Source organism: Fukomys damarensis, unplaced genomic scaffold (genome assembly GCF_012274545.1).
Source record: "Fukomys damarensis isolate Sample0158 unplaced genomic scaffold, DMR_v1.0_HiC HiC_scaffold_16, whole genome shotgun sequence".
Lineage (NCBI taxonomy): Eukaryota > Metazoa > Chordata > Mammalia > Rodentia > Bathyergidae > Fukomys > Fukomys damarensis.
Window position 1 is genome coordinate 119,245,416 of NW_022900928.1, and position 13,104 is coordinate 119,258,519.

The 13,104-nt window shown below is 50.8% G+C and overlaps 2 protein-coding genes across 2 annotated transcripts in view; both read left to right on the forward strand.

The window, feature by feature from the left end:
- Positions 1 to 5,969, forward strand: part of Des (desmin) — a 6,683-nt gene extending 714 nt beyond the window's left edge. Inside the window, exons 3-11 of the mRNA XM_010611968.3 lie at positions 1 to 156; positions 1,250 to 1,310; positions 1,425 to 1,520; positions 1,638 to 1,799; positions 1,967 to 2,092; positions 2,477 to 2,697; positions 4,171 to 4,214; positions 5,612 to 5,694; positions 5,889 to 5,969. Coding sequence (XP_010610270.3) covers positions 1 to 156; positions 1,250 to 1,310; positions 1,425 to 1,520; positions 1,638 to 1,799; positions 1,967 to 2,092; positions 2,477 to 2,697; positions 4,171 to 4,214; positions 5,612 to 5,694; positions 5,889 to 5,930 — 991 coding nt within the window. The 3' untranslated portion in view covers positions 5,931 to 5,969. The remainder of the gene's footprint in view (positions 157 to 1,249; positions 1,311 to 1,424; positions 1,521 to 1,637; positions 1,800 to 1,966; positions 2,093 to 2,476; positions 2,698 to 4,170; positions 4,215 to 5,611; positions 5,695 to 5,888) is intronic.
- A 6,178-nt stretch (positions 5,970 to 12,147) lies between these two features.
- Positions 12,148 to 13,104, forward strand: part of LOC104853789 (striated muscle preferentially expressed protein kinase-like) — a gene marked incomplete at its 3' end in the record, with an annotated part of 13,746 nt that continues 12,789 nt past the window's right edge. Inside the window, exons 1-2 of the mRNA XM_033763985.1 lie at positions 12,148 to 12,313; positions 12,808 to 12,900. Of these exons, the coding sequence (XP_033619876.1) occupies positions 12,148 to 12,313; positions 12,808 to 12,900 (259 nt within the window). The remainder of the gene's footprint in view (positions 12,314 to 12,807; positions 12,901 to 13,104) is intronic.

A 13,104-nucleotide genomic window follows, 5' to 3' on the forward strand; every position in this document is an offset into this window, starting at 1 on the left:
CCGCCTCAAGGGCCGAGAGCCCACGCGCCTCGCCGAGCTCTACGAGGAGGAGATGCGCGAGCTGCGGCGCCAGGTGGAGGTGCTCACCAACCAGCGCGCCCGCGTGGACGTGGAACGCGACAACCTGATCGACGAACTGCAGCGGCTCAAGGCCAAGTGAGGGCCCGCTGCCCCCACAACCCCTTTATCCGGCACAGCGCAGCCCCCCCACCCCACCCCCTGTCAGCACCCTCTTTTGGGGCTAGGGTTCCTTACCCACCTCAGGCTTGGAAAGGATCTTCCCCTGTGTCCCCCAAGGGGAGCTGGAACCCAGATCTCACCAGGGTTCCTTCCCTATAGAAAAGTTTCCTTGGGGAGACAGATCAAGGGGTAGAAACGGGAGGTCTTGGGAGCCCCAGGGCCCGTGAGGAGCCACTTTAAAAGTCTCTCAAGCTACTGGAGTAGTGGTGGTTGGGGGCGGGGTGGGTGTCAGACAGGCAAATGGGCAGAGGAGGGGCTGGAGGGAGCTGGGGCAGTTCGTGGGGGGTTGATGCGCGCTAAGAACAAACACTTGAATAGGCTGGGAAAGGCCTAAGGGTAGGGAAGCACAGCTCTCAGCTGACTCTGAGGAGGCCCAGGGGACATTGCAAGGGGAGGGCTGGGGAGAGGGTACTTTGCTCAAGGCCTAGCTGAGGCTGTGTCATTTCACAAGTGGACACACTGGCTAGAGTAGCTGGGAGTATGGATGGGGGCTGTGGCCCTCCAAAAGCTTGAGAGGACTGGATGTAGGCTCCCCTGGGCATCCAATAGAAAAAGGCTGAGTGCAGAGTATTTATGGGTCCTGCTTCTGTTTACCTAAAAGGGCAGAGTCACCTTCCTGCTACAAAAGTCACAAACATTACTTGAGCAGCTGTAGGGACCAGGCTAGGGCTGAGAACAAGGAACACAGAGGTAGAGGAAATAGACACATTTTCTAACCCCAGGAAGGTCATAGTCTGGTGGGAACATAGACTTCAAGGGTGTGGCTCCAAGGCAGACACTGGGCTACTTCCTGTCCCCTCCCTGGGTAGGTGGAGCCTCTGCCACCTTCTGGGCCTCTGATCTCCTTGCAGCAGCCAGGGCTTCTCAGTGCTGAGCCCATTCCCTGAACCACCCCTAACCAGTCATCTCCCTCCTCTGCTGACTTTACCCGCAGTGATCATCTCCGCTGCTGTTTTAACTCCCCCAACTGTCTGTCCTTCTGTCTTGTCCTTCTGTCTGTCCTGGCCAGGTTGCAAGAAGAGATTCAGCTCAAAGAAGAAGCAGAGAACAATTTGGCTGCCTTCCGAGCGGTAAGCTGTCTTTGTTGCCCCAGCAGTCTTCTCCCTTCTATCCCTGCTCCGCTGGCCTCCCTCTGCCCACCCAGGCTGTCTATGACCCTGTCCTCCTTGTCTGACCTCTCCCAGGACGTAGATGCAGCCACCCTAGCTCGTATTGACCTGGAGCGCAGAATCGAATCTCTCAACGAGGAAATAGCGTTCCTTAAGAAAGTGCACGAAGAGGTACGCAGGATCCTTAGGCCAGGGTGAAGCTGCTGGGAAGGAAGGTGGTTCTAGGAATGGTTTGTGAGGGTTCTCTGGGGGCCCGAATGAGGACTGAAGCCCAGTCACAACCTGCAGGAGATCCGTGAGCTGCATGCCCAGCTTCAGGAACAGCAAATCCAGGTGGAGATGGACACATCCAAGCCAGACCTTACAGCCGCCCTCAGAGACATCCGGGCTCAGTATGAGACCATCGCAGCTAAGAACATCTCTGAAGCTGAGGAGTGGTACAAGTCCAAGGTGAGTGGCCTGGCCTGGGGACTCTGTCACCCTACATCCCGGTTTGTAGGTCCTGCCTATGGCTCCATCCATGGGGAAGAGGGGGAGCCCAGAGTCTCCATGCTCCCTTGCCCACCCTGCCTGCCTCCTCTTCTTCCTCGTCTCAGGGGCTGTCTCTCTGCCCTTAGGTATCTGACCTGACCCAGGCTGCCAACAAGAACAACGACGCACTGCGCCAGGCCAAGCAGGAGATGATGGAATACCGACACCAGATCCAGTCCTACACATGCGAGATTGACGCCCTCAAGGGCACTGTGAGTCTCTGCCTAACCCTGAAAGCTCAGGCCCTTTTTGTCTTCAGCTCACACCTTCACTGTGATCTTGGGCTCACCACAGAACCTCTCTGAGCTTCCACTGCCTCAAGTCTATACCAGGGGTAAAGCTGGATGATGGATTCCCAGTAGGGCATTAAGGGATCAGAAGGGTTTTGGCAGCATCTCCCTTCTATGAAACTTATTCTCTGAGTGTCCACATAAAACATCATTTGGGTGCAGGGTTCCTTGGTTACTTCTTTGAAAATTTCTGGACATGGCCATCTGGAGTTGCCTCCCAGCCCCAAGGCTGTGTCCCTTTCCACTCTGTTCCCCTCCCTGCATATGCTCCGAGCCTGTTCTTGACTCCCCACCACCACCTTGCAGAACGATTCCCTAATGAGGCAGATGCGAGAGCTGGAGGACCGCTATGCCAGTGAGGCCAGCGGCTACCAGGACAGCATCGCACGCCTGGAGGAGGAGATCCGGCACCTCAAGGACGAGATGGCCCGACACCTGCGCGAGTACCAGGACCTGCTCAATGTGAAGATGGCCTTGGATGTGGAGATCGCCACCTACCGGAAGCTGCTGGAGGGCGAGGAGAGTCGGTGAGAAGCAAGGCAGGGGCTGGATCAGGGTACTGGGGTGGGGGTAGGGGAAAGTCCTCCCCCAGGGGCTCTGGATCACCTCATTGAGACCTGGAAAAAATTTTACACAAGGAACCACAGTTCTGCTCATCGCAAAGAATTAACTGAGGCCACTTGGGTAAAAGGTGATGTAATTAACAGCTTTTATAAAAAGAGAAATATAAGTATTCCCTCCTCTACCTTTAGAATTAAGAACCAGCAGCATAAAATCATATTCAGCAATCAGTAATAAAATATTACTGCCAGTCAAGGGAGAGATGAAAACAGAGTGGGGAATGATGAGGAGGAACGGGGGGCAGAAAGAGACAAGCTGAGACCGAGACAGAAAGCCTTGCACACAGACAGGCTAAGAGTGGGGTGGAAAGACAAGCGCACACGCACCGCACACACGTGTGCTCAAGGGGAGACCCAGGTGTCATGTGTAGATTACCACCCCCATCTAAACACAGAAACAATGTACAACTGAAAGGAATAAGAGCAAAGCTTCTGGGGGATGGAAATGTTCTGTATCTGGGTGTGGGATGGTAGATCCATGGATATAGACATTGACTGACACTCACTGAATTGCGCATTAAAGATCTGTTCATTTCACTGTATATAAATTGAATCTCAGTCTAAGACAGGTCCATTATGTCAAAAAATGGTACTCATTGATATTCATAAAAAAAATCTAAGCCAGGTGTGGTGATACAAGCTTATAATTCCTGCTTCTCTAGAGTCTTTTTTTTTTTTTTGTACTGGAGATGGATCGATCTTGGGTCCTTGCGCTTGCAAGGCCCTGCTTCTCTAGAGGTTGAAGAAGGAGGGTTGAAAGTTAGAAGCCAGGCTGGACAATTTACAGGGACCTTTCCTCAAAATAAAAAGCTTAGTGGTAGAGTGCTTGCCTAGAATGTGTGACACCTGGGATTCAATCCTCGGTCTCACATAGCATTACTAATATATAATAATAGTATCTAAAGTTTTTTAAAAAGTGTCAAATCTGTTTATATATGGCTTACATATAAAGAAAGGGTTCAGGTTTAATAGGATGGACTTTTAAAGTGGTAAAGCTCTGTTCCCTTTTCCCAGCGTGAATGTAAATGGTCAACTTATGGGGCTGTCCTGCTTGGAGAGCACTCATGGTGGCTATCCAAACCTCCTGCAGTGTCAGGAACAGAAAGGAAATGCTGGTGTCCTGGAGAGTGCCATGGGGTGGGACATCCTGGTATCATACCAGCAGGTTGAGGTTGGAATGGCTGATCTTTCCCCAAGGGACAACTCTTGGGACACCTGAAGTTGGCCTTTGACCCCATACCCTACACAGTGTAGACAGAGAAAGTGTTGGAGTCAGAGGGACTGGGGTAACTGAAGAATATGTTTAGCCTTGATTGTTGTGGTCACAGGGAGAAATGAGAGCACCTTAACACTTTGAGGACTTGGTCTCTCCCTTTTCAGGATTAACCTTCCTATCCAGACCTACTCTGCTCTCAACTTCCGAGGTAAGCGTGTGCTGGGAGGTGGGGGAAGGGCTAAAATGGCTGGAAGACCAGCCTGGGCACTGCCCAAGATCAGGCAGGAAGGGAGGCTGGAACTATGGGTCCAGTGCCAGGGGAAAGGAGGCTGCCTAAGGCAGGTGAGGGAGTTTAGGTAGAGGCAAGTGAAGAACCTTCTGAGAGAGAGCTTCTTATTGTGTTGTGTTGTGTTGTTATATTGACCATGTCCGCTGTACCTTTAGAAGTGTTGGGTGTGTGTTCTGAAGCCCAAACTCTAGAAGCATCAGGAGTGTCCCCAGAGACCTGGCAGTAGGAGAGCTCACACTCTGGGCTAGAAGGCACCCTCTGCCCATTGTCTGTCTGGCCTGTTACCAGACGCTCTCCAGCTATTTATTGAGCACCTCCAGTTTGTGGGAGCAAGATGTTGGATGCCCCTTTGAAAAAAAATGAAGCCAAATCTTAGCAAAGCCAAACAATGAAAAGAACGAGCTCTTGGGGCATTTTGCCATTCTGACATTAGTAATATGCAGATCAAGTGGCTTTCCAACCCCAGAGAGCAGAAAAATATGCTCTAATGATACATTAGGAAGGCAACTCGGAGTCCTTGGCAGCCTCTCCTTTCCTAGATCAAACCTTTTATATCTTCGATGTTCATTTCCATCAGGAAAAAATACACGCTGCGCTCCAACAAGTCACAACATTCATCCTAGGCTAGTTGCTTGCTAAGGAGATTCATGAATGCCAAGCTCCTGATACCACGGACCTAAATTTAACCCTCCCTATAAAACTCAGAATCTCTCTTTTCAGTTAGCTGTTTGTCTGAACACCAAGTGTGAGTCTTGCATTTAAAATCACTTAATGCTTTTTCAAATCAATAGCTCCGTGGCCACAATAGGGCAAGTATCATTGCTACTATTGCATAGCAAGGAAATCGAGGCACAGCAGGCAAGTGAGTCAGCCTTGTGAACAGTGACTGCTGCTCCATCTCATCTTCATTAAGACATCAAGCTACTCATTCTCAGTCTTAAAGAGAGCTGAGGCTTTGGAGCCTCCAAAAGGGTCTCTCAAGCTTGGGCTTTGGGGTTCTGTCTTGGAGGAGGGAAGTCCCAGGAAGCAAACTCACACAGGGCTCCCCTGGAGCCCAAGGGTGGAGAAGAAGCTAGGAAGGGAGGCAGCCTGGGACTGGAGTTTGCACATTGCAGTCTATGGACTCCTGAGCCCATGTCAACTACGGGACTGGGCCCCAGGTCTGGAGAGTCCCCTGCTGGATCTGGGCTCAGGGACAAAGCTACTTACTGTCCTGCTGAAGAAGTTAAAAGCCTGTTGTGAAAAGGGTGAACTGTGGGCCCTGCACAGCCCAGCCTGAACTTGATTAAGCTGAGCATTTGGTGGATGTATTACAGAAACCAGCCCAGAGCAAAGGGGCTCTGAGGTCCACACCAAGAAGACAGTGATGATCAAGACCATTGAGACCCGGGATGGGGAGGTGAGTGGTCTCTGTAGCTCCTCATCTTTGACGGGGCTGTGAGGGTGTTGTGGGGACTGCCAGCTATGTGTCTTCTACCAGCTGGGCTGGTTCCGGCCTGGCTGGGACTGAGTGGGTCCTGCTGTCTTGGGGATGGGTGGTTGGGGCTCCCCTGGGCCAGCACAAGGCTGAACTGGGCCCCTCTTCCTCCGCAGGTCGTCAGTGAAGCCACACAGCAGCAACATGAGGTGCTGTAGATCTAGAGGGCCTCAGACACAGTCCTGGCCCCATCCTCACTGCCTCCTGAAACCAGCCAGCCTCCTTCCATCCTGGGATGCCACACCCAGCCACCTTGCTTCCTTTCCCTCAAGCTTCCAACTCTTTCTCACTGGCTACCCTTCATGGTACCCAGCCCACCCAGTCCCAGGTAGCACTCCAGCCACTTCTGCTAACCCCACCATGAGTCCTCGCTGTTAGAAAGGGGTGAGCCTGCCTCTTGTGCTGGATAGTGCCCAGTTTGATAGTGCCCTGCCCCTCCTAGCTCTGTGACCTCAGCCTCTAGCCTCTGGCTTTGCAGAATGCCTCAGAGCAGTGGGTTGGGACCTGCAGGGTCAGGACAGAGCCCTATGGACCTTCCCATCCCCAAGCCCTAGTCAGAGAAAGAAAGGGTAGGCTCCTCAGCAAGCTGGGCAAGGACCAGGGGTCCAGCCCTTGTGGACACTGAGGGACTTGAAGCTGCCATTATGGTCCCTTCCTTTCCTTTCCCCAGCCCAGGGTGGGATTAGAAAGCAGGAGCTACAAGAGAGAACCTGAAGGTGCTGGATGTGGGAGCAGGAGATACAGAAGGAGAGAGGGTGGGTGAGATGCTGGAAAGGAAAAGAGAGGAGAGGGAGGCAGAGTGTGTGTGGGCTCAGGCTGGTAGGAGAACGCCACCTCCCATGACTGCCCCTCCCACTGCAGGGGCTCTGGACAGAAACAATAAAGAGATGAGCACAAGCCTGCAGGCCTCTTACTGTCATCTGGTGGGTGACTGGGGGTGGGGCCGTGTCACATCACCCATCACCCTGAGATGGATTGTGCCACCCTCCTATCCAGGCAGACTGTCCTTGGGGTCTCCCAGCTCTGCTGTACATGTGTAGTAAAATGGGGCAGTGGGGCTGGACAGTGGGCTTTTCTTGGGGAACCACACATACCCTCTGTTGGGTTCCTGGACTGCCCCCTTAAACCTCCTGTGCCACCTTCAGAGGGAGAGCACCACCTCCTGTTCCCTTGGAGAAAGCTGGGGCTCCCCAGCTGGCTCTGACAGAAGCCACCTCAGTCCTTTCCCCAAGGAAGTTTCCAGATTGTTTTCATGAACACTTTCTAAGGCCTTTCTATGCACAGGGGCCAACTCAGGAAAAATAACCATGTTCAGAAAAATGGAAAGATCTAGCTTGTTTTGGGGTAAGAAGGCTCAGTACTTTGAAAATGTCAGTTCATCCTAGTCATCTTCAGGGGCTTCAATGATCTTTGATGACTGCTGTGATCTTACATTCTTAAAGTCAGACCTCAGAAGACCTCTGGGCAATGATCCTGCCATTTCAGTGCACTGCAACCTCAGTGAAAATACCAAAGGGAAATGTTGGGAGAATTGGGAAAGATGGAAGGAGTGTAGGACATATGGGAGGGGGATCATGGAATAAAATGAAACACTCAAATGTATTAATATAATTAAATATAATTTTTAAAAAGATTTATTAATGAACAGGAGGTCTACAAATATTAATGGGATAAAAGAGGGTTTTAGAACAAGGCCCACATACACATGGAATGCTGGCATATGTTAAATCAGGCATTCCAAAGCTGTGGGAAGATGGCTTGAGGGGCAATTGGGTTGCCAAGGTTATCAGGAGGGAGTATGGATGCTTTCTTTTTACTCCTTCCAAAAAGCATACATATTCCAGGTGGATCACAGACTTAGGAAGGCTGATGGATCCAAGTAGGCCTCAGGTTCCATGTTGCTCCTCCCAGATGTAAGGGGCTGTCCTTCAAAGGAGGTGGGAAGAAGATAGACATAGAAGCATGATAAAATGAGTCAAACAGAGCTAGCAAGGTTTTAGTCTTAAGGTCCCTGCTATGCTTTTCCAAAAACTTCCCAAATCCTTTCTGGTGTCTCTTCATTTCTGTCCTTTGATGCAGCCCTCTCTCACAAGTTGCTTCCTCTCTCTAAGAAGGGCCCTTTTACCCCAGAGGAGCCAGGTACACCCCAGGTCCCCACTTCTATCACTAGTGGCTCGTAGTCCTTTCCTGCTCCCACCCTGTTCCAATGGAATTAACTGAGCTCTCTAGGCCCACAATTCCTCTATCGACCTACAGAGTAACTCCACGACTTTCACAAAACACAGAACTGGAAGCAGCATTCCCAGTGTCCTCAGCTTGTCTTAGAGCTTGTTCGAGGTCCTAGCATTTGAGTTGGCCTCTCTGTGAGGGCAACATTGGGGAAAGCAGGACACTGAGCTTTGGTGGATAAAGGGAGGAATATATTCACAGGAAGTTTCTGGAACCTTGCTCCTTCCTTGCTCAGGACGAGCTATAGGTGCACTTACCTGCTGTACAAAGCATAAAGGGATTCAAAAGTCAGGAAGAGCTTATGTATAGACTAGTCACTACAGTGAAGTGAAGGTAGGGATCAGACCTCAGAAGTCTTCTGAACAACAATCCTCCTGGTATAGAAACTCCCTTTTCAGCCTCACCCCAGCTTCACTGATGGCCAGTGACCAGGTTTTGCCCAGATGTCCCTAGTGTCAGAGAACTCCACTGTGGTCTTCCAGCTGGAGACGGTGCTGAAGTAAAGCCTTCCATTCTTGATTTACCTGCCTCCTGTGCCCGCCTGTCCTTAGAGAGGAAGCCATAGCTGCCCACTGTTCCCCAGGGGTAGCGTTCTCTGAGTAGAGAGTAGAGCCATCCTGGCCCTGTCCCCTTGGGGCCCACACTGAGAGACAGACAAGTGCAGCCAGCTGATCCAGGGAATGGACACCCCCTCCCACCAAAGCCAAGGTTTGAGCTCCACATGATCACATACATACAACGAGACCTTCAACACATTCCTCCAGGGAAAACCCAATTACCTCCATGGCCCCTCAGGGTGCTCTGCAGTCCTCTTCTTCAAGACTCTAAGCATCAAGAAAGAAGAGGATTCACAGAGGGCTGACCAGCTTCCCACAGGATGCAAAGGACCAGGCCTAGGTCACCTCAAACTCCTTCAGAGGGGAAGCAGGAAGGACTGCGGAGCTGGACCTTGTGCCAAGAGCTGAGGGCCCAGTGGGTACTTTCCTACCCCATCTGTCCACTCTGGCTACAGTCCCAGCCTTGCCCCTCGGTGTCCCCACTCACCTCCCCTTCCTTCTCACCACAGACCTCCCCAGGGTACAAATGCAAGTGCATCTACGACCTTTGGTTCAACACCTAAAATGTCAGCTGCTCAAGGGTGACTTTTATTCATTTTATTCACTACTATATCCCTGGTGCCTGGAAGAATGCTTGGTACATAGTAGGTACTTATTAAATATTTAAATACTTCTTGAATGAATACCCACTGGGCACTTTTATTTACTTTTCTCTAAATTAAACATTTACCCAGAAGGGCTAATAGCTGCCCCGGACACTTCATTCACCAATTCAATGAATATTTAGTGAGATTTTCCCATGTGTTAGGCATGTGGTGCATCATTATAACTTAGGGGAAATTCTCCACGGCCCAGAGAGGTGGAGTGACCTTCCAAGGTCACACAGCATTCTGTGTAAAAGGAGGATGGGGCTCCAGGCTCCTTGGCCTCTGGAGCCCAGATCTTTCCATGACACCATAGACTTGTGACCAAAAGACAGGGAAGACTGGCAGCACATACACTCAGCCTGGTGCCAGGCTTCAGGGCACTGGGGGCCCACATTGAGGGACAGACAAATGCCTTGCAGCCAGCCGCCCTGGACAACTGGCTTGGCCAGAGCCTGATCACTTCCAGCTGTCACAGCTGATGCGGGCTTTTCCAGGAGAGGGCACCAGCGACTCACTCGGGCTCACAGACCCTCGGTGCAAGTCAGTGAATGCCACTGCTAAAGACAAGGGAAGCAAGAGACAAGCCATGGTCCAGGCTCTGTGCCAGGCCTTTTTAAATAGTTAATATTCATTTTAATATTTAATATAACAATTTAATGCCATCCTGATAATATAAGTCACATTGTGTAATTTTGCTCAAAACTCTGAGATGACGTCCCATTTCCCATAAAAGCACCACAGCCTGAAAGATGCTAAACCATCTGGCCCCTGCTAGCTATCTGAGCCATTGCCTTCCACGCTACTCTCATGCCCTCCAGCCTTGCTGGCCTTCTGGCACTTCTTGAACCACCAGGCATACTCCCACCTCGCAGACGTCTGCACCAAGTGCTTCCTAACCTTTAAAGATGAAGATCGGCTCCGATGTTCCCCCCATGGAGGCTGGCTCCAACCACCCTGCGCACAAGCACAGTCCCCCACCACAAACACATCCCTGCTGAGCTTTTCCCACAGTACTCATTTCCTTCTCATGATCTTTACAATTTCCTTAAATTTGCTGCCTCTCTCTCTTCTTGAACATAAGCAGCTTGGAGGCAGGAATCCTTGTCTGTTCATAGAAAACTACAAATGTTTGTTAAATGAACAATAAACTGTGAGTTGGGTATTCCCATTTTATAGATGAGTAAACCCAGGCTTGGAGACATTAAGAGAGTCACTCAAGATTATAAGGTTCATTTATTCAACTAAACAACCAGTCAACATTTACAAGACACCCACAGCATTCCAAGCAATTGTTGACATACAGCATTAGGTAGCTTTGGGTTATTACTTTTTTTAAAAGTCTCTATTCCTTTGTTCTTCATGTTCTGTTTGCAACGCTTTCTCCCACATTTTAAACCTTTTTAGAATTCAATTTATGTTGTAGAATTCAATTCATCATCAGTGGTTGCCAAGGGTTGGTACAGGGGAGTGGCTGACTATAAAGAGGATGCACAAGTGAATATTTAGAGTGATAGAACTGCTTTGTATGGCTCTGGGGTAGCGCCGGCGTAATTCTATGCATTGTCAAAACCCAGAGAACTGCACATCACAAGAGTAAGCTCTAATGTATGCAAACTGCAAGAAAAATTATTCCTCAAGGCTTTTGATCTCTATGGACATAATTCAGTGTTTAAATTGTTTCTTCTGTATCATGGTGGGCATGTATACCACACCCACCCACCCACACACCATTTTGACTTCAGTATCTCAGAACAAAGGCAGGGGATGAAGAGGCCAGATCAAGAGTAACTTTCGGGCTGGAGATTTAGCTCAGTGGTTCTGCCGCCCGCCTCACAAGCGCAAGGAACCAAGTTTGAACCCTGGCACACACACACAAAAAAGAGTAACTTTCCCCATCTCTGAATGATTCATGGCTCCTTGTAGTCCCTCCCAGGCTTCATCTCTTGAGGTTCAAGGTCAGGCTTGCGTCTCTTATGGACTTAATTTTTTTTCTGTGCTAGGATCAAACTCAGGACCCCATGCATGCTAGTCAAGCTCTCTACCACTGAGCTACACTTCCAACCCCCAGGCATTTTTTTGAACTTTTAATTTTGAGATAACTGTAGATTCACACGTAGTTGGCAGAAATAACAGAGATCCCGTGTGCCTTTCACCTGCTTTCCCCAGTAGTGACACCTTGTACGACTGGAGTACAGTACCACAAGCAGGAAACTGACCTTGATATTGTCTCTTCACCTTCCTTAGATTTACCAGATTTACATGCCTTCTTTTGTGTGTGTGTGTGTGTGTGTGATGTATACATGTACATTTAGTTCAATGCAGTTTTATCACTTGTGTAGATTCATGTGACTACGTGACTACTGTAGTCAGACACAGAACTGGGCTATTGTAGTATTCTCCTTTGGCCTTTAAAAGCTACAATGTTCTATCTAAGTGCATTCCTTGGACAGATCACTCAGACCACTCCTCAAATGTACAAATTCCCAGTGCTGAGCCTAGGTCTCTGGGGATAGGGCCTGAGAATCTGCACTTCTAGCAGGCTCACCCTTGAAGGACCACCACTTTAACAGCCCCCGCCCCTCCAGTTCACTCTCCACACGGGCTGCCCCAAGGATCCTTCTGCAAACAGCTCTGATCAGCCCTTTCTCTGCTCATAGACCCGTGGCAGCGCCCCCTGTTTTTCAGAATAGAGATCTTAGCAACCAGAGCCTTCTGCAGCAGGCCCCATCTCCCTTTCTTCCACCCACCGCCATTCATCCTTCCAAACCCTCTGATTCTCAGAACACATGGTTTCTGTGATCTTGGTCTGTCTTTGCTGACGCTGTCCCTCTGCCTACAGTATCCTTCCTACTTTTTTCTGTCCTGTTCAACTCTGACCAACTACCCACTTGTACAGATGAGGGGTTGGAGGTTGAGAGAGGTTTGGTGTCACCCAGCCAGTAATGCAGGACCTGCGGGGAGCCAGAATCCACCTGAGAGCCAGGCTCTTGGTCTTACTGTTTGCCAGCAGTAATGGAGGCATTGGGGAGGTCACTGGGCCCTTGGGCCCTGCTCAACCCCTTAGCCCTGCCTCTCCATCCACCTCTCAGGCATCTCTCCAGGACCAAGGTTGGTACATAGTAGGTACTTATTAAATATTTAAATACTTCTTGAATGAATACCCACTGGGCACTTTTATTTACTTTTCTCTAAATTAAACATTTACCCAGAAGGGCTAATAGCTGCCCCGGACACTTCATTCACCAATTCAATGAATATTTAGTGAGATTTTCCCATGTGTTAGGCATGTGGTGCATCATTATAACCTTGAGAGAAACCTTGAACCTTACAATCTCCTCTTCCTCTCCACCAGCCCAGTGGGGCTGGGGCTCTGGAGCCTGAGAGGAGGGAGGGAGGGAAATAGGATTGAGCCCAGGGGTAACTCTACTCCCCAGTCCCAGGTGGGGGGCACAGACACATCACGGAGGTGGGGGGGGCGCGGGAGCCAATCCCCAGGGATTCGCTTAAGCCTTAAGCCAGGGCTGGCGATGGGGGCTCCTGGAGGGAGAGAAGGAGCCGAGTGGAGTCCAAGTCCCCTCCTCTGCTGCCCCCTCCCTCTACAGCTCCCTCGCAACCCGAGCCGGGGGCCCTAAAAATAGCCCCCGAGGCGCAACCGCCGGCCGCCCTGGTGACCTTCTGGGTAGCACAGGCCGAAGGCGGGCGGGCAGCAGGAAGGCAGGCCGCCGGCCCCCCAGGACTCCTCTCCCAGGGCACCATCCCACGGTGCCCCCGTGGCCTCCCAGTTCCAGCATCCACCCCCAGCCCAGCTCGCAGAGGCCATGCAGAAAGCCCGGGGCACGGGAGGCGAGGACGCTGGCACTAGGGCACCCCCCAGCCCCGGGGTGCCCCCTAAGAGAGCC